Genomic DNA, 18,670 nt, shown 5'->3' on the forward strand with positions numbered 1-18,670 from the left:
TATCATGCAGCACCACAGGACCCGAGCAAGAGGGCCAGCAGGCAGGACATCTTGACAGACATACTATATGTGAATTCTGCACGCCCGAGATCTGGAAATAGAAATGGCAGAGGGATGCAGAAAGGAGTTGAAAGGGGACAAACTGGAGATGTTGAGCTAGTCACAGGGTAGCAAGAACTGGGCATATATGACCGCCGCTTCCCATGTTTATTTTCTCTAGTCACAATACTGCTCTTTGTTTTTAATGAAAATATAGGTAAAATGAGTGTGACCTATATCAAAATAAAAAGGTCCTGTTGCACCCTGATTTTCCTGTGAAGCGATAAAAAATAAAACGGCAATACGCAATCATAAAAATCAAATCTATTGATTTCACAGTTTCAAAACATAAAAGCATTACACAGCAACAGCAAGGGCTAAAGAAAACGAGAAGCAAAGCTAAGCTCGGATAATGGAGGAAATGAGATTTACAGGTACAATCTCAGCTCAACAAAGGCTCTCAGGATAACCATCAAAGAAAATACTTTAGGATCCTAAGGGGCGGAGGCAGAGTGCCACGTCTGAGCCGGCTCCCATTGCCTGCCCAAGTGCTTCATCTTTGGGCGAGGCTCCTCCCTTAACGGGGAGGGAAGAGCAATGTAACATAACAGCAGAAGGTGTTCCAGGATCCTTTGGCCCAACTACCCTGGTTCTGCACAGGGAGCAGAAAGCCATGAGGAGGAGAGGCCCCTTCTGTGCAACCTACAGCATTTCTACATAAATGGTGGGAACCGTAATGTCAGCGGACAGTCCTCAAAGGGGCTGCAGAATTCTCTGTGGTCCCAAGAAAACCACATTCAGCAGTGAAACATTCTGTGCCTAGAAAATGCAAGTTCCATTGGAGCGGTCCCAAATTCATAGTCTTCAAGAAGTTCTGTTAAGAACAACAAAGCTACGAGGATGGTCTGTCTACCTGGCTCTGAACATCAGTTAGGTTTCTGAGCAAAGATCTTTTGGGATTTAACAATGAAACCGCATAGAAGTGAAGGACAGGTACATCCATCGTGGAGGAGCCAGATGCTGAGAAGTCTGGGTCCAATGCTGCTACACAGAGATCCGTGGAAGCTCGTTCTTATCAGAGCTCATCACTGGGGCTGTGAGGGAGGGGAACCTTCTCTTGCACCCCTTCCTTCTCCTCTTCATCAGATGTTGCAGACACATCCTCTCGATCAAGGACCTTTTCAGCTTTCCCACGCTTGCTTTTCTTGCTCTTTTTCTCAGCACCATGGTCTTCATTCTCCATTTTCTTCTTTTTCTTCTTCTTCTTCTTTTCTACCACTGCAGCGGTATCTCCTTTCTTGCTATTCCAATTTTCATCCAGACAATCTGACAGAAAGGGAGAAAAGACATATGAGGTGGTGGGCCGAAATTACAAGAAAAACATTAAAGTGGATGAAATTGCACAAAAACGAGAGTTACAAACAAAATGAATACGAGAAGTGTGAAAAAAAGACAAGGTGGAAATTGGAAGAGTGAGGTTGGTGTTTTTTTAAAATATAAATCTGTTTATATTTTCAATAAAAGCACATAAACAATGGTTGCTAGAGCTTGGTTACACCATATCAATAACATCAGAGAATGCGTAGAATGACAATGCATTACTTAGCGTAAAAGCATTTCCGATGGTTGTATCTGCTTAGATTCACATGCTGTGCATAGGTCCGACATCCAGTGGTCACTGCGGAGTATTGCATTTTGTTTTTCGTAGTCGAAAAGGGGACGTCGACAAGGCGTGTCTGTAACACTATCCCTATAGTGACGTGCGCTGTACCCACAATCCCTCACGCGTCGAGGTCCCTCTGTTTGTATTTTTCTGCCCTGAGGGAGCCTTCTAGACATGAGTGAGTACAGAAGAGATATAAAAAGGAAGCCTTTGTTCCTTCCATCCGAGCGGGGAGGAAGGGTGGGCGCATGTGAATCTAAGCAGATACAACCATCAGAAATGCTTTTACGGTAAGTAATGCATCGTCTTCTGATGTTTGTTAATCTGTGTAGAATCACGTGCTGTGCATAGACTAGCGAGCAGTACCCGGAGTTGGCGGTGGGTCATGAGAAGGAACAGTAGAGAAAAGATGTCTTAATACTACCTGTCCCACCTGGGAGTCAGATCTCGAGTGTGCATCTAGACAGTAGTGTTTTGTGAAGGTATGCACAGAACTCCAGGTAGCCACTTTGCAGATGGACTCAAGGGGAACATTTGCAATGAATGCTATGGACGCCCCCGTGCCTCGAGTAGAGTGTGCTCTTGGCTTGAAGGGTAGTTCTCTCTTAGCAAGAGTATAGCAGAGAGTGATGCATTGAACAATCCATCTAGAAATAGTGGACTTTGAAACTGCATCCCTTTCTCTTCCTGCTGCCACCGAGACGAAGAACTGATTAGTCTTCCTCAGTGGTCTGGTTCTTTCCATGTAGAACATGACCGCTCTGCGCACATCTAGTGTGTGCAGACTTTTTTCTCCCAAGTTGGAAGGATTTTGAAAGAACGTTGGTAGTTCTATAGACTGGTTTATGTGGAATTTCGAAGCAAACCTTGGGTGAGTGCGTAGAACCACCTTATCTCTGAACTGTAACAAAGGGGTCTAGAACAGAAAGAGCCTGTAGTTCACTTACTCTCCCGATGGAGCTGCTAGCTATTAGAAAAGCAGTCTTAAGAGCTAGGTCTTTAAGAGATGCTTTGTGCATGGGTTCAAATGGTGAGCCCATGAGTCTGGTAAGTACCACGTTAAGGTCCCATCCGGGAGCTGGGTCAGCTATCGGGGGGTGTATTCTCTTTACTCCCTCCATGAAGGCCTTTATAACAGGGATCTTCCACCACGACACTGAGTTGGGAAGTGGTGTATGCAGAAAGTGCCGCTAGGTGGACTTTAATGGAATTGAACACTAGACCTGAATCCAATAAATGGGTCAGGTATAGAACAATATGTGTGGGAGAGCAGTCAATCGGGCTGATGCTTTTTCCTCTGCACCAGATGACAAATCTCTTCCACTTGCTAGAATAGGTTTTCTGGCTTCCCTGAGGATGTCCATGCATCTCTGCGAGAGCTGTAGATGTCCAAATTCTATGATCTCAGGAGCCAGGCTGCTAAGTTCATGTTCTGGGGGCATGGATGCAGAGTCCTGCCCTTGTCTTGTGACAGCATGTTGTACGGGCAGGGGAGTTTCACTGGGGGAGATAGAGACATCTCCATCAAGTGAGCGAACCATGGCTGTCGGGCCCACATTGGGGCCACCAGTATCATCTTGTGCACCACCTTGTTGAGAAGGGGAGTCGGGGGAAAAGCGTAAACAAATTTCCCTGACCATTGCATCGACAGACCGTTCCCCTTGGATTGGTTCTGGGGGTACCTGGAGGCGTAACTTTGGCATTGCGAGTTCTCCAGGGTTGCGAGCAGGTCTATTTCTGGGAATCCCCATTGTGTGAAGACGTCGAAGATGATGTCTTCGTGCAGTCGCCATTCGTACTCTTCGGGCAGGGGGAAATCTCTGCTGAGTTTGTCTGCCAGCAGATTGAGTTCCCCTGGTACATGTTGTGACAGTAGGCACATGTTTTGTCTGAGAGCCCACTTCCATATATTTTGGGCCAGTTTGGACAGTCCTGGAGAGTGGGTGCCCCCCTGCTTGTTGATGTAGTACATGGCTGTGGTGCTGTCTGTAAGGACCATCACTGTTTTGCCTTGTAGGTGTTCCTGGAAGGCTTTTACCGTCTTGAACACAGCTAGTAGCTCCAGTAGATTTGTGTGTTTGGATGCTACGTTCGGAGTCCACACTCCGTGAGCAGTCTGATGGGATAGGTGAGCCCCCCATCCTGTGAGGGATGCGTCTGTGGTTAGAGTGGCTTCTGCCACGGGTGTGGCAAAGGGTTTCCCTCTTTCCAGGTTTTCCTTTGTCCACCACCGTAGCGAGAGAACCAAGGCCTGCGAGACCACCACTAGATCGTCCCATAGTTCGCTGGCCTGACACCACTGGCTGTTGAGCCACTCTTGCATTGGGCGCATGCGCAGGCGCGCGTGAGGTACCAAATAAATACACGACGCCATCATGCCTAGCAAGCGCATTGCTTTGCGTACCGTCACCTCTCGACCGGTCACATATTGAGGGATCTGAAACAGCATGTTTTGGACCCTCTCGTTGGAGGGGGAAGACGAGGCCGTCCTTTGTTTGAATTAGAGCCCCTAGGAATTGTTTGATCTGGCTGGGGTCTAGGCTGGACTTCTTTTCGTTGATGGAGAAGCCCAGCTGGAACAAAAGGTCTACAGTCTTTTGGGTATTGGAGAAGCATGTTTCGTAAGAATCCCCTGTTATGAGCCAGTCGTCGAGGTAAGGGTAAACTGGGATGGACAACCTGCGCAGGTGGGCCGCTGCCACTGCCAGTACCTTCGTGAATACCCTTGGTGCAGATGCTATGCCGAAGGGTAGCACTCTGAACTGGTAGTGTTTGCCCTCTATCATGAACCTGAGGTATTTTCTGTGCGCTGGCAACATTAAAATATGAAAGTATGCATCTTTCATGTCTAGTGTTGTCATGTAATCTCCCTGTGATAGCAGTGGGATCACTTCCTGTAAGGTCACCATACGAAACTTCTGGGGTTTGACAAACTTGTTCGCTGGGCGCAGATCTAATACAGGGCGCATGGTTAGATCCTTTTTGGGTACAAGGAAGTACACTGAATAAATACCTTCCGTTACCTGAGATGGAGGCACGACCTCTATGGCTTTTTTTTCCAGCAGTTCTACTTCTTGGAGAAGGATGGCAAGGTGTTCTGGTGTCATGCGTCGTCCCTTCGGGGGTCTGTATGTTGGGGAACCATTGAATTCGATGCAGTATCCGTGGGCTACGGTGGAAAGTACCCAGCGGTCTGACGTTATTCCCTCCCATGGTGGAAGAAAGGATGTTAGCCGGCCCCCGACCGGTGTTGCATGGGAGGGGACGCGAATCTTCGAATCACTTGGTGTTGTTGGGGGCTTGGGAGCCTTTGGGGGTGGACCCCCGACCTCTCCCTTTGCCACGGCGCTGGCCTCTTTGGCTGTACTGCCCACTATTGGTCTGGTAATTGGTGGCAGGGTACTGTTGCTGCTGATTCTGCTGTTGGCGTTGGCCACGTAAAAAGCGTTTGTTGCCATAGCCGCGTCTGGTAGTGGGCTTCGAGATCTGGTCAATAGTTTTGATAGTATCAAACTCTTTTTTAGCCATCTCCAGAGCCTCATCCACCGCTTTCCCGAAGAGGTTTGAGTCTTCAATAGGTTTATTTATTAAAGACGCCTGTGTCTCCGGTTTGAACCCTGAGTTACGTAGCCATGCATGGCGTTTTAGGAGTATTCCCTGAACCAGGGAACGTCCCGCTGTCTCTGCAGCATCCAGAGAGTTCTTCACAATGCTCTGGTTGACCTGGGTTCCTTCGCCAATAGTTGATAGCAGGCGTGTCCGTAGTGGTTCCGGCGCTTCTTCGGCGTCTTTGCGCAGTTTGGCCCACTGCGCGTCCGCGTAGCTAGCTAGCAAAGAATTGTTGTTCGCAATTCTTGCCGAAAAGGCAGCCGAGGATGTGACTCTCTTTCCAAGGGCATATAATCTCTTGCCCTCCTTGTCAGGTGGTGCCTCGCTGGTGGACAGCGGCACCCCTGCCCTCTTCCTTGTATTAGTTACTACAAGGGAGTCAGGAATAGAATGTCCCCTGATGTACAGCAGGTCTGAGGGTGAAGGAGTGAAAAGTTTTCAATTCTTGGATTAACTCCTCTGATTAGAGCGGGCGTGGATAGCGAAGGGATGATTCTTCTCTTCACTGAAGCGAGGAGGGGAATGGTCTGGCTGACCGGGGGTTTCTCCTTAATTACTCTTTCCACAAAGTCTATTTCAGGAGAGATCTCCCCAGTGTCCAGTTCGAAATGTGCTGCTGCTCTGCGCAACAGAGCATTGAATGTGGGCTGATCGTCTATGGGAGACGTGTTCCTAACAGGTGAATTGTCAGGAGGATTTAGGTTCAGGACATCAGTGTCCGAATATACTGATGGGGATTGCCAGGGATGTGAAGGCCCTTCTTCTGGATTTTCTCCGAAGCCTTCTCCTACCATGTCTGGGCTGTCTTCCAGACCTTCCTCCTGGTTCTGTCCCTCTTCATCGTCCACAAATTCATCCTCGTCCTCCAAGTATTGTTCCTCACCAGTGAGGTCATACACATTATGGAAATCTGAGGCTGTGTCCTGCTGGGGATTCAATAGTCTCGGATATTTAGCCCTGGGGTCCTCCTGAGGCCCTTCTCTTGTTCTCTTGGGAGTGGGAGGGTTCTGGGTCTTCATAAACCTCTCCATGCAGAGATGGAGCCTTTCCATGGTCTCATGGGGTACCCCTGAGCGGTCTAGCGGGGGAAAATTAGTGTCTTCCGCCTGAAAACGGCTCGACCTCTCCCATAACGTCGAGGAAAGTGTCCGGTCGCCTTCCGAAAAGCCTTCCGGTGTGCTGGGGGTCCCCCCGACTGAAGGGGGTAGTCCCCGTCTTTCTTTGGGCTTTTTCGGTGTCTCTTTCGACCTTTGCATAGTGCTCGACGTGTCTTTCGGCGTACGCTTCTGGGCGTCAGCTACAACGATCCTCGCCAAGCTCTCGTTTGTCAGAGGAGGGCTGTGGTTTCGACGTTACGGGTGTCGATCGTTCTACGGCAGCGTGCGCTCTCTGCTGGTGCGCGTCGGCCGATGGTCTGGGGGCGGCGCCCTTATTTGCCGAAAGCCCAGTCGCTGGTCAAGGCTGCGAGAGGGGCTTCGAACCTGAACGGTCCGAGGAGGCCGCCGGTGGAATCTGCGTCTCCTTGGGCGCTGATGCTTTCTTCGTCTTTGACGAAGAAGAGCCGTGGGTTGTGTGGTATCGTGTGCGTCAGTGTCGCTGGGGTGTTCATACCCATAAGCAGGGCGTGAGCCGAGCCCGTCGGGGCCGGGGACAGACGACGAAGAGCGCGAGCGCTCTTTAGAGGGGTCTACGACTTCCGTAGCAGAGGTCGTGTTATCACGTTCCTCGTCACTGTCGGTGGTAGCAGCGGCGAGTGAGGAATCGGCCTTCGACATAGCGTAGGCCGCCCAACTCTTGACCCTACGGTCTTTTAGAGTCTTTGGCTTAAGAAGCCGACAAGCCGTGCAACCCTCCTCTTTGTGATCGAGGGGCAAGCAGCGGTTACATCGTGAATGCTTGTCCTTCCAAGTGAACTTGCCCTTGCAACGCGGGCAAAACCTAAAGGGTGTCCTCTCCATAGCCGAGGCAGTAAATCGTGATAATGACCCCAAGGGAAAGGAAGTGGAAAAGGCATTCTCAGAAAGGAACTAGAGATGTCCCACGACCCCACTCTCCCTACTGTATTTGGCCTGCGAGGCCAGGCCACGTGTTCGGCAACGCCGAAGGATCTCCTCCGCTCGTCCCCTCCATCGAAGATCTTGCTCGGCGGAGAACAGCTTCACAACTGCATCGAGGGAGGGATCTATGTGTTATATATTAATAGGAAAACGACCAAAGGTCGAGGATATGAAATCTGCAATGTCTCTCGAGGAGCTCCGCGTAAAGGCAACCAGTAGCTGGGCGGAAAAAAACAATCTGAGGGACCTCGACGCGTGAGGGATTGTGGGTACAACGCACGTCACTATAGGGATAGTGTTTCAGACACGCCTTGTCGACGTCCCTTTTCAACTACGAAAAACAAAATGCAATACTCCGCAGTGACCACTGGATGTCGGACCTATGCACAGCATGTGATTCTAAGCAGATTAACAAACATCAGAAACATAAATATCCCAGGTTACCAGGGAAAGCATGGTGCCAGGTAAAAGTTCCTTCGATACATGGCGCAAGGTTCCCTCACTAGGGCAGTAAATTGGTTACTTTTCACACAGTTCCAGTCCATCTCCCCAGACCTTCTGAAACTTCCCGGGGCAAACCATGGCGTTATACATTTCCTTTTCAAGGGACACGCATCTGTCCACCTCATTGGCCTAGCGGCTGAGGCTAAGTTTTTCCATAGAACCCCATGTTGCAGCTGTGAGCCTCTTCCCCAGTGCCACAGCAAGTATTGTCTTCTTGTGTCTGGTGAATTCCACCTCCCCCCAGGTTTCAAGTATCACCAGTTTCGGGTCCTGTCGAACTGAAGACCAACACCCCAGATATTTTACATATACACCTCCGCCAGAAGTCCTGAATTAAATCACAGCTCCACACCATGTGGAAGAAGGTACCTTCCGCCCTCCTGCATCTCGGGTATACCCCGAAGCCCACTACCTCCCACCTTGCCATCGCTGCACGGGAGTAGTATGCCTGAAGTAGTGTTGTGTATTGGATTAAGCGAAGGCTGGCATTTATTCCCATGTCTTGTGGGACCATTAGTGTTTCCACCCACTCCTCGGACTCCAGTGTGCCTACGTCTCTTTCCCATTTCTCTTTTGGCTGGGACAACTCATGGGCCCTGAAAGCCGTGAGGACGTAGTATAGTGTGGAGGTGACCTTGGTTGGAATTCGTTCTAGGAGAATATTCGCCTCCATGGGGGAGCATTTCGGGACCTCCTCCAACACGGGGAACTAAGCCAATAGCGGGTGTTAGTTGCAGGTGTCTATAGTAATTATTGGGTGGTTTAAACTCCAGAGAGGGGAGCCAGATGTGCAGGTGAACTGGTAAGGGGTGCTGGGAAAGAGCACGAGAGATGACCTGTTTTTTTTTTTTCCATGGTTTGGATTTTTCCACTCTTGCCTCCAATACTCGCTATCTGTCCTTCGGCGGGGGCAGTCTGTAACCTATGCGAAGGCAGGGTCTCCGATCCCATAAGGAGAGGTAGAATCCGCCAAGGTAGTTGGAACCTCCGGGAAAGTCTCGCTGAGAGAGAGAGGACGCTCCGCTCCAGACCCCGTTGATGTGATCCCTCTGCCTACCTGCCTTGGGACTGGGTGGTGTTGCTGTGGTGGAGATTAATTTATGGATCATGAATAAAGGGCCAGTAAAGAGCCAATTCTATTCTAACTGATGGTTTAAGTGTGTATTATTGCCTTCCTGAGTCCAAGAACTTACATTCTGTGTAAAAGGGTGAGTACTTCTGAGGCTTTTACACGTGTCTGAAAAGCAGACCACTAGAGGGATAGGTACGGTTTAATAATTTTTCCCAGTTATAGACCATTTGTTCATAAGAGGAAAATCACTTGATGTAACAGTTTTTGCATGTCTAGTGGGAGACCATAGTTTACCAGCTATTAAAAGTCCCTTATTTATAACCTTTTTGTAATGACCAGGCCCAGGGGTATCACAGCGTTCGTACAGAGAAACAGTGGTAAAAGATATTTCGCAATCATATGGTGAGCGAAGGAGGGGTAAGGGGAACAGGAGGCAAAGTCATTAATCCCATTTGTTGAAGAGCCACGTTTGGGCAAGTTTCTTGTGGGTGGTTCCAGCTACACAGGGAGTTGCTTTGTCTCGGCGGGTTCCTCTAAGCCTGGATTTATTTTGTGTGGTGAGGTGCTTCAGTTCCCTCCGCGGGAGCGTCTTAACCTTCGACGGTCAGTCATTGGGCTTGTTCTGAGTGATGTAGCTGTCCAGCTGAGTTTATTTCCCCTGGAGAGCACACGCCCCGGATGCGGTCCCGGGGGCCACCACCTAGGTGTGTGTAAGGCTCTGGGGGCCCTCCTTGTTTGGCTCTGCTGTTTGGCTGGCGTTCTAGCTCGCGTCTCGAGGGGGCGTCTTTGCAGTTGCCTTCTCCATCCCTCAGGAAGCCTGAGGGGCCCCCTGTTTGAGGACGGTTAATAGGTGGGGTGTGGGGTCACTTCCCCTCACTCTGTCCATGAACTGTTGGCTTTCGGCGGTTTCCCCCTCCCAGCACTGTGATATGTGAGAGCTCCTCAAGGTTTAGTTTAGTTTATTTGTATTGCGCTCCAGACCCGAGGGTATTCAGGCGCAAGGCATAAGGATATTCAAAGCTTGGTTACAACATGTAAAATACAATTATGTGCAAGTGCCGCTTGGTTACATGTTGGCACAATGAAGTTACAATATATACAGGCGGGTACATTGATGGCATGCATAGTTTTACACAGTGGTTGGTGCATGCGGTGTAGAGAGAGGTGCCGGGCAAAGTCAGCAAGGTATATGCCTAGATGTCTGCATCTTTGAGCCAACTAGTGATGCTTTGACGGAACTTGTGATAGGATTGATTGATAGTTAGAAAGGTAGCGAGTTCCATAGGAGTGCTGCCTTGACCTGGAAGCTGCTGCCTCCTATTTTGACATGTTTGTATCTGGGGATCCAGAGGTAGTTGGTGTTGGCAAGTCTGGTGATTCTTGTGGTAGGCTTCAAAGTGAATCTGTCGGATAGGTAGCGGGGTGCTGCATTGTTCAAGCATTTGTGCGTGAGGGAGGCAGTTTTTAGTTTTATTTTGTCGTGAGTGGAGAGCCAGTTGTTGGCTCTTCTGGTGTTAGAGATATGTTCTCTCTTGGGGATTCCTAGGGCTGCTCTTAGCGCATTATTTTGTAGGAGTTGGATTTTTTTGATGGTTTGTTTATTGGCTCCTATGTATAGCGCGTTGCAGTAGTCCAGCCTGGATAAGATGAGGGCTCTGGCTAGGGTGATGCAACTGTCCTGAGACAGGAAGGCCTTGCCTGCTCTGATCAACTTGCATGTGTATGCCGTGGCCGAGGCCAAGGCATTGACCTGCTTGCTGAGGGAGAGAGTGGAGTCCAGATAGAAACCCAGTGTTTTGACGACAGTAATAATATTATTGTCTATGTTGAATGCTGAGTATTCGGGGCTGAGTTTTTTTGAGGGTCGAGGGAGTGCCCAGGATGATGATCTCTGGTTTGTCATCATTCAGGCATAGACCGTGGGTGGCCATCCATGCCTGGATGATGAGATATATCCTGTTCACCAATGCCAAATCCTTGTCGTAATCACCGGTAAGCGGTAGGAGAATCTGAGTGTCATCTGCATAGTTAGTGTAGGTGACACCCAGAAGGTCCAGATTGTCGAACAGGGGCCTGGTAAAGATATTGTAGAGGGTGGGTGAGACGCAAGATCCCTGGGGCACTCCGCAAGTTATGGGGATGGGGTTGGCTGCTGCCATAGGAGAGAAGACTCTCATAGTCCTGTTGGTTAGGAATGATTGTATCCATTCAGTGGCTTCTTCGGAGAAATGAGCTGCCGAATCCAGATGGCTGCATAGGACCCTGTGGTCGACCAGGTCGAAGGCAGCTGATAAATCTAGGAGCAGAAGGAGGGCCGATTTTCCTTCATCCCGGAGTTCATCTATCTGTGACTTGAGGTCTATGAGAGCTGTTTCTGTCCCATGTTGGGGCCGGAAGCCTGATTGCCTAGTTCCTAGTAGAGAGTTGGTTTCCAAGTATTTTTGTATCTGGGAGTATGCCATTTTATCTAGGATCTTTAGGAGAAACGGCACTGTAGTAATCGGGCGGTAATTAGTGGGTATGGTGAGGCACTTTGCGGCCTGTTATGTGGTAGGTTGCGCCAGGTCCGTGGGCCCCCTGTCACAAGGCCTTTGATCTGACTAGTTGTGCAACTTTGTTTGTGTGCTGCATATGGCGTTGGTGATTAGCTTAACTGTTTGTGTGCCATAACCTGCTCGGTTTCAGGTTCTGCCCGAGTTCTAATGCGAGGTTACCCCCTCGTGTACTGCTGGTTATCACACCCTGCTCGGGCGATCAGTTGGGTCGGCAGCTTTCTTTAGGTGCTGCATATGGCAGATGTCATTGGTTTTTGCTGTAAGCGTGCCGTAACCTGCTCGGTTTCAGGCTCTGCCTGGATTCTACTGCAAGGTGCTCCCTGGTGTACTGCTGGTTGCCACACCCTGCTAGGGTGAGCAGTTGAGGTGTACTTGCTCAGTGCACTCTTTTGCTAAACAATATGTTTACATGTTGACTGGAACACATTTGCGTTTTTCAGAATTGTCAGTAGCCCGGATAGCTCAGTAGGTATCGGCTTCTATAAGGGCCGGGGGTTCAGACCTCTGAGGGCGTAACCCCTCTTCCTTGGATATTTTATATTATTTATGAAGTACTTTAAAGAAAAGAGTTTGAGGAGGTAGTTATAAAAAAAACTCCTGGTGTTAACCATCGTCTGTTAGTTAAAATTCTGGCGCCCTTTACCTTAGTTAGTTTTAGGACAACTCAGTCCTTTTCTTAGGGTTTTTGCTTTCCCCAATAACAATTGCTCCACCCAATACCCGTGCTGATTAAGCTGCAGAAAATTTCTTTCGATATGAGGAAGAAAAAAATGATACTTTATGCCCCTATGGAGGTCTGCAGGGCTTGGGGCTCTCGTTAGTGGGGAGGTGTTTCCCTTTTCTATTTGTCCCATTTTGACATTCATTTTACTATTGAACTATTGGTGGAGACAAGGTCAGCTCGAGGGTAACTGTTCAGTTTTGTTGCAAGGCATGTTGGGCATCCATGTTCTGCTTGGATGGAGTGTTTGGAAACACATGCTGGTATCAGATGGACGAGTTGCCAAATAACTTTCTGGTGCCTGCCCCATGAGTTTCCTCCCAAAGCTTGGCCTATTGTTCAGCTAGCCGTCTAGCAGCGTGTTACAATTTCTCCTCTGCTCGAGATGTACAAGCAGACTTCTGTACCCTCGAGAGTTGTTTAGCCTCTTTCGTTATATATGTATATCATTTTTTCTACAGTGCAGCAAATAGGGTGCTGGCTGTCACAGCCGTGCTGAGCCTACTGATGCAGGTTCCTAGCTTGGAAAGGTTAAATCAGTCTTTCATCCTGCTGCAATTGATAAGTAAACACCTCACACCACACACTGTGGGTAGTAGCGATGAGCAACACTAGTATACCTGAGAGTTCGTAGCACTATACAAGTGCTATTTTTGCTATGGGCAATGTGCTTAATATTTCCCCCCCCTCCCCCGATTCCCTTAGTGGCCAGTTCAGCCTCACACGCATAGAGACTCAGACCTCAGGGTTTGAGGGGACAGTGGTCCCAGTATTCTTTCACAACCTTTCATTTACGGGCATGATATTTACCCCACAGTCCCCCCCCCCCCTCATTCCCCTTCCCGCCATCCTTGGGGGAGATTGCATCATAATATTACACCTCTTGGAGTAACACCCGATGGTTTCTGTTTTTCCTTTTACAGGAGTTCTGACTCGTGACCAGTGCAGACCCACACTGAGCATTTCCCTCCCGTCAATTTACTTTCCTTTGTGTTAATTCCTGGTATTTCAATAAGTTAATCGGCGCCCTTCCACGGTCAGGGGGTTGGTTAGAAGTGCAAGAGTGTATTTATTTATTTTAAAAGTGTAAAGCGGGGCTTTAGCGTGGTCCTCAGGGTAGCCTTCTTCTAGGTTGCAAGGATTTCCTTAGATAAGTGGGGGAGGGTTAGCCTCCTTTGGGAAGGCTCAATATCCCTTGGAGGGGTAGAGGGGTCTGGGAGCGCTACTAATCTCCCATCCAAGTTATTACAACCCTTTTCTCACAATGCGCTCCAGCGTCTCTACATTAACTATCAAAAGGTGCCTGTCAGTGCATTTCCCAGAGGGCTGGGATATATTTAGTTAATGGCTTGATTCTCCTAGTCACCTGCATGGCAGGTAGACCTTTTGGGTTTTCACAGGAGATTGTTTTCTGCAATAAGGTGCCAGCTCAGGGTGCTGGGAACTTCAAGGTTCTTCAACTGTTTAGTCATCAGTTCTTTGCAGTTTAGAGTTTTGCTAAGACTTTGGAATTTAGGGGTCCTCCTTCGGTTAGTTTATGATCCTCTAGGGGGTTTTTCAACCATGGAGGAGGGACCAAGATTCAAGCACCGGGCACATCTATAAGGGGGTTTGGGATCACTATAATGGTAGCGATTGGATGTAAGATACATTTTTCCCCTTGCCAGGTTTGGTCTCTTAAGGGTCAGGTTTTGTAAATATCTGCCTTTTGTCATGGTAACAGTCCTTCTTCAAGAGCTCGGGAGGTCCGAAGGTCTCCGGTTTGGCATGTTTAGCTTTTCAGGTGGGGCCCCTCTCTTCCATTCTGCCTCCAGAAGACATCCCTTCTTTGGTATGCGCATGTGTCTGGAAAAAATGGTGTGTTAAGTCTATTGCTTTTCAGCTCCGCTCAGGATAGGTCGCCCTATTACAGATTAATAAAACAACCTTTTTTACTCCCGTTTTACCTTTTATGAAGATTTGTCTTTCCCATTTGTTCCCCAGTGTAGTTATGTGACATGCCCCGTTTCTAATGCGATATCTTCCTTTAACGCATGGGATGGAACCTAAAAAGCTTTCACCCCTAAGGGGTATTTTTCTTTATCCCCCAGAGAGCCAAGTGCTTATCTTCTTTCGTTTGTTATCTAGGCTCCCAAAGATGGTATGAATTTAAGTGTTTAAATGTTTGATTGGACAACAGAGGAGTTTATTATTCTGATGGGTTTTTGTTCCTAAACTATTAGTATAGGAAAACTTTGTTCAGTGTTCTCCCCCCTCCTTTTTTAAACCAGTTGGTTTTGGTGGCCTGTAAGGAACGCTGGAATTGGCACATCTTCCAGTTTTTCTTGGAGTGGATTTGGCTATGCCTTATAAGACAGTTATTCAGACGGCCTAGTCTTGGGCAATTCTCTTATGGTCAGCTGATTGATCTAATGAAAGTATTTAAAACTTTCATCTCCTATTTTATTATATTGTCTCTATTGTATTGATCATGTTGTACTAATGAGATGCAAGGGCTTCGAACTTGCATAATATGAGCCTCCTGTCTTGTCATAGAATGGCTAATCCCCCCCCCCCACACTAACGTGAGATGGGGGTTTAGATTCTATTAAAGACAAGGAGGCAATTATTATCCCACCCACCCACCCTTGATATGATATATGACAGTTATGACACGCATGTGCACAGGTGTTTCAAGAGAGAACATTCTTTGGTTTGTTGTTCTTCCTATCCACCCACCCTTCTTGCTTGTGTGGCTCAGTTACAAGTTGTGGAGTGTGTGGTACGAGCGCTTCGCTGGATTTGCCTTCATCGTTTATCATCTGATCTGGGCAGTGGACGTCTGGTTCAAGACAGCTACAGAAAGGAGTTGGGTTTAGAGTAATGGACTTATATAAGGAAGGGTCCCTACTAATTGGTCTCCTGCAGGGCATGACCTGTCCACCATGATGGATTGGGGAGTCCCCCCTTGCATTGACATTGAACTCTATTTAGTTCTGTTTTCAAACTTTTTTGTTTGTAAAAGTTTTTTCTTTGCTGCTGTGGTTTCAGAGTAAAGATTGAAATGCAGAATAATCGCCTCCTTGTCTTTAATAGAATCTAAACCCCCATCTCATGTTGGTGTGGGGGTTTAGCCATTGAGCCAGAGAGCCCAAACACCAGCAAGGGGATTGAGGAAGACCTGATAGGACAGTCCCAGAAGTCCGAAACAGCACAAATTTACCCTGGATGAAGGTGAGGGCCCCCCAGCGTCCAACGTTGGGGCGTGTGCCCGCCTCGAAGGCAGCGACCACATTAACGACCGGGACCTCGGAGGAAGAGACTAAACTAAGGCGATGGCCGCCGCTCTCGGGAGAGACTGCGGATGTCCTCCACCCTCCATCTGGGCATTGAAAGAACAGTTGTCAAAGAAGTGAGGGGGCGGTAGGAAAAGATCGGTACATAGGGAAGTTTGGTGAGGAGAAAGTAGACTCAAAGACAGAACTAACTCTAGTGAAGGACAAAGCTTTGTGGGTGCGATACTTGAAGTGAGACACTGAGGAAGAGAGGGATTGGAGCAGGTGGCTTGAGGAGCCGGACCCTGGCAGGGAGGAAGGAAGGGGGAATCTGGTGAGAACCCCGTCTCTCCGGTCATCCTCTGGCTCCAATCCATCCTAGAAGGTAACCACTAATGGCCAATGAGAAAATACTGAGAACTGTGGGAACACTGGTGCAGGGAAACCCTTAAAGCCCTTGACTGAACTCCCAGGTATTGCTTGGATTTGCCGCAGACATCAAGCCCTGCATAGAAGGGGCACGGTCTTAACTTTTGGTGCATTCTTTCACAAAAGACTTAAAATCTGTTTTCCCACAGCACTACCCCACCAAGGAGAAGATCCATCCTGACAACTCTGTGCTTAACCCAGGCGCCATTTGTTTATTTTGACCAAACCTGTGCACACTCGTTAATAAAATCCTCCGTTAATTTGATTCCCATGTCTGGCCAATTTTTAAATCGATGTCCACCGTGTCAAACTGTCTAACTAGTTTTGTTAGAGTGCTCTGCTCACGTCTCATTGTACAACCCCGTCCCTCCCATATCTCCTGAAGTCCAATCATTACTGCATGACTGCCTACCTTCTTTGAGTTTGGCTAGACCTACATTTTCCTGGTTCACAAAAATAGTGTCCCCTCTCAGAACCCTCCCCGGTTCTCCATCATAACAGTCTTACCAAGCGCAATGAATTCAGTACTACAACTGGGCAATCCAGAGATCGATGAAAATGATTATTTATAAGGCGCTTTTGTCAAAACAGTGTATGACATGCATTACTTACCGTAATAGCATTTCTGATGATTGTATCTGCTTAGATTCACATGCTGTGCATATGGTCCGACATCCACTGGTAACCGCAGAGTATTGCATCTCTTCTTTCGGGGACCGAAAGGGGACGTCGGCATAGTTGTGTCTGTAGCACTATCCCTATCGTGATGTGTAGTTTACCCAAAATCCCTCACGTGCCGAGGTCCCTCCTATTGTATTTATTCTGCTAGAGGGAGCCCAAGGCTATAGTGAGTGAGTACATAAAGAGAGAAAGTAGTAAGACGTTTATGTTCCTTCCACCCCGATCGGGGAGGAAGGCTGGGCGCATGTGAATCTAAGCAGATACAATCATCTGAAATGCTTTTACGGTAAGTAATGCATGTCTTCTGATGTTTGTTAATCTGCTTAGAATCACATGCTGTGCATAGACTAGCGAGCAGTACCCGGAGTTGGATGTGGGTTGTGAGAAGGAACAGTAGAGAAAAGAGGTTTTACCGCTTGTCCCACCTGAGAATCAGACCTAGAATGTGTCTAGGCAATAGTGTTTTGTAAAGGTGTGTACAGAACTCCAGGTTGCCACTTTGCAAACGGACTCGAGGGGAACTTTTGCAATGAATGCTATGGATGCCCAAGTGCCTCGCGTAGAATGTGCTCTAGGCTTGAAGGGCAGTTCTCTCCTAGCAAGAGTGTAACAGTGTGGTGCATTTGACAATCCACCTTCAGATAGCCGATTTAGAGACAGGATCCCCTTCTCGACCAGCTGCCACCGAAACCAAAAATTGGTTCGTTTTCCGTAGTTGTTTAGTTCTTTCCAGGTAAAACAGGACTGCCCTGTGCACATCTAGTGTGTGTAGGCTTCTTTCGCCCATGCTAGTGGGATTCTGGTAGGTAGTTCAATTGACTGGTTCACATGGAATTCCGAGATGAATTTAGGCGCAAATCTGGGGTGCGTGCGCAGAAGTAACTTATCCCTGTTGACTGTGACAAAGGGGTCTAAAACAGAAAGTGCCTGTAGTTAGCTAACCCTTCTGATAGAGGTGATAGCCACTAGGAAGGCCGGGTCAAAACCACATTTAGGTCCCAACCAGGAGCTGGGTGAGAAATTGGAGGATAAATCCTCTTAAAGGGATGGTCTAGTTTAGATAGGCAACATAAAAAAAAAATACTAGCATTCTCTGTTTTAAAACTTCCTATGTAAAATTCTGAGCTATTCAAGCTCAAAATTCGCAAAAGCAAGCACATGGGCGCATCCATTTTGTGAAATGGAGGCCCTCCTGTGCTGGCTTTTGCGGCACTAATGAAGGAAAAGCCAGCCAGCTGTAGTAAACACAGGCTACCGCTGGGTGGCTTTCCCTTCATTAGTGCTGTAGGCGGAGGACGGGGACCGGAGACCAGAGCAGGAAAGCTGCAGCTGAATCTCGGTAAGTGCTATTTATTTATTTTTTTAAAAATAAGCACTAGCTGCGTTTTTTTTCCTAAGTTTTCCGGGCTGGTGGAGCCCGGAAAACTTAGAAATAAAACCGCAGCTTTAAAAACGTATTTATGTTTGCGGTCGCTTTTGAAGCGACCGCAAACATAAATACAACGTTGTGTTGTAAAACGCTGCGGTTTTTCTGAGAAACTCGGAAAGAAAAACCGCAGCGTTTTCCAACACAACCGCGTTGTTTCTGCCTGAACCCGCTTTCCCATTTGGGGCTCTCGGGCTCCCCGCAGGGAGCCCGAGAGCCCCAAATGGGAAATCAGCTGCAGGTAGAAACACTACGCGGCATGTAAACATAACCGCGTGTGTTTCTGCCTGCTGTGGCTTTCACTTTGGGTCTCCGGTGCTCCCCTGGGTGCTCCCCTGGGAGCACCGGAGACCCAAAGTGATAGCCACAGCAGGCAGAAACACACGTGGTTGTGTTTGAAAACGCTGCGGTTTTTCTTTCCAAGTTTCTCAGGCTCCTCCGAGCCGGAGGAGCCTGCGAAATTTGGAAAGAAAAACCGCAGCGTTTTCCAACACAATAACGTTGTATTTATGTTTGCGGTCGCTTCAAAAGCGACCGCAAACATAAATACAACGTTTTTAAAGCTGCGGTTTTATTTCTAAGTTTTCCAGGCTACTCCAGCCCGGAAAACAGAAAAAAAACACCGCTAGTGCTTATTTAAAACAAAAAATATAAATTAGC

At 48.2% G+C, this 18,670-nt stretch overlaps 1 protein-coding gene across 1 annotated transcript in view; it reads right to left on the reverse strand.

Annotated features, from left to right (window-relative positions):
* Window positions 1–343: 343 nt before the first annotated feature.
* The window catches only part of CNPY3 (canopy FGF signaling regulator 3), a 174,569-nt gene continuing 156,242 nt past the window's right edge, over window positions 344–18,670 (reverse strand). Inside the window, exon 6 of the mRNA XM_069608920.1 lies at window positions 344–1,365. Coding sequence (XP_069465021.1) covers window positions 1,115–1,365 — 251 coding nt within the window. The 3' untranslated portion in view covers window positions 344–1,114. The remainder of the gene's footprint in view (window positions 1,366–18,670) is intronic.

The sequence above is a fragment of the Ambystoma mexicanum genome, chromosome 4q, assembly GCF_040938575.1.
Source record: "Ambystoma mexicanum isolate Mex_15411 chromosome 4q, UKY_AmexF1_1, whole genome shotgun sequence".
Taxonomy (NCBI): Eukaryota; Metazoa; Chordata; class Amphibia; order Caudata; family Ambystomatidae; genus Ambystoma; species Ambystoma mexicanum.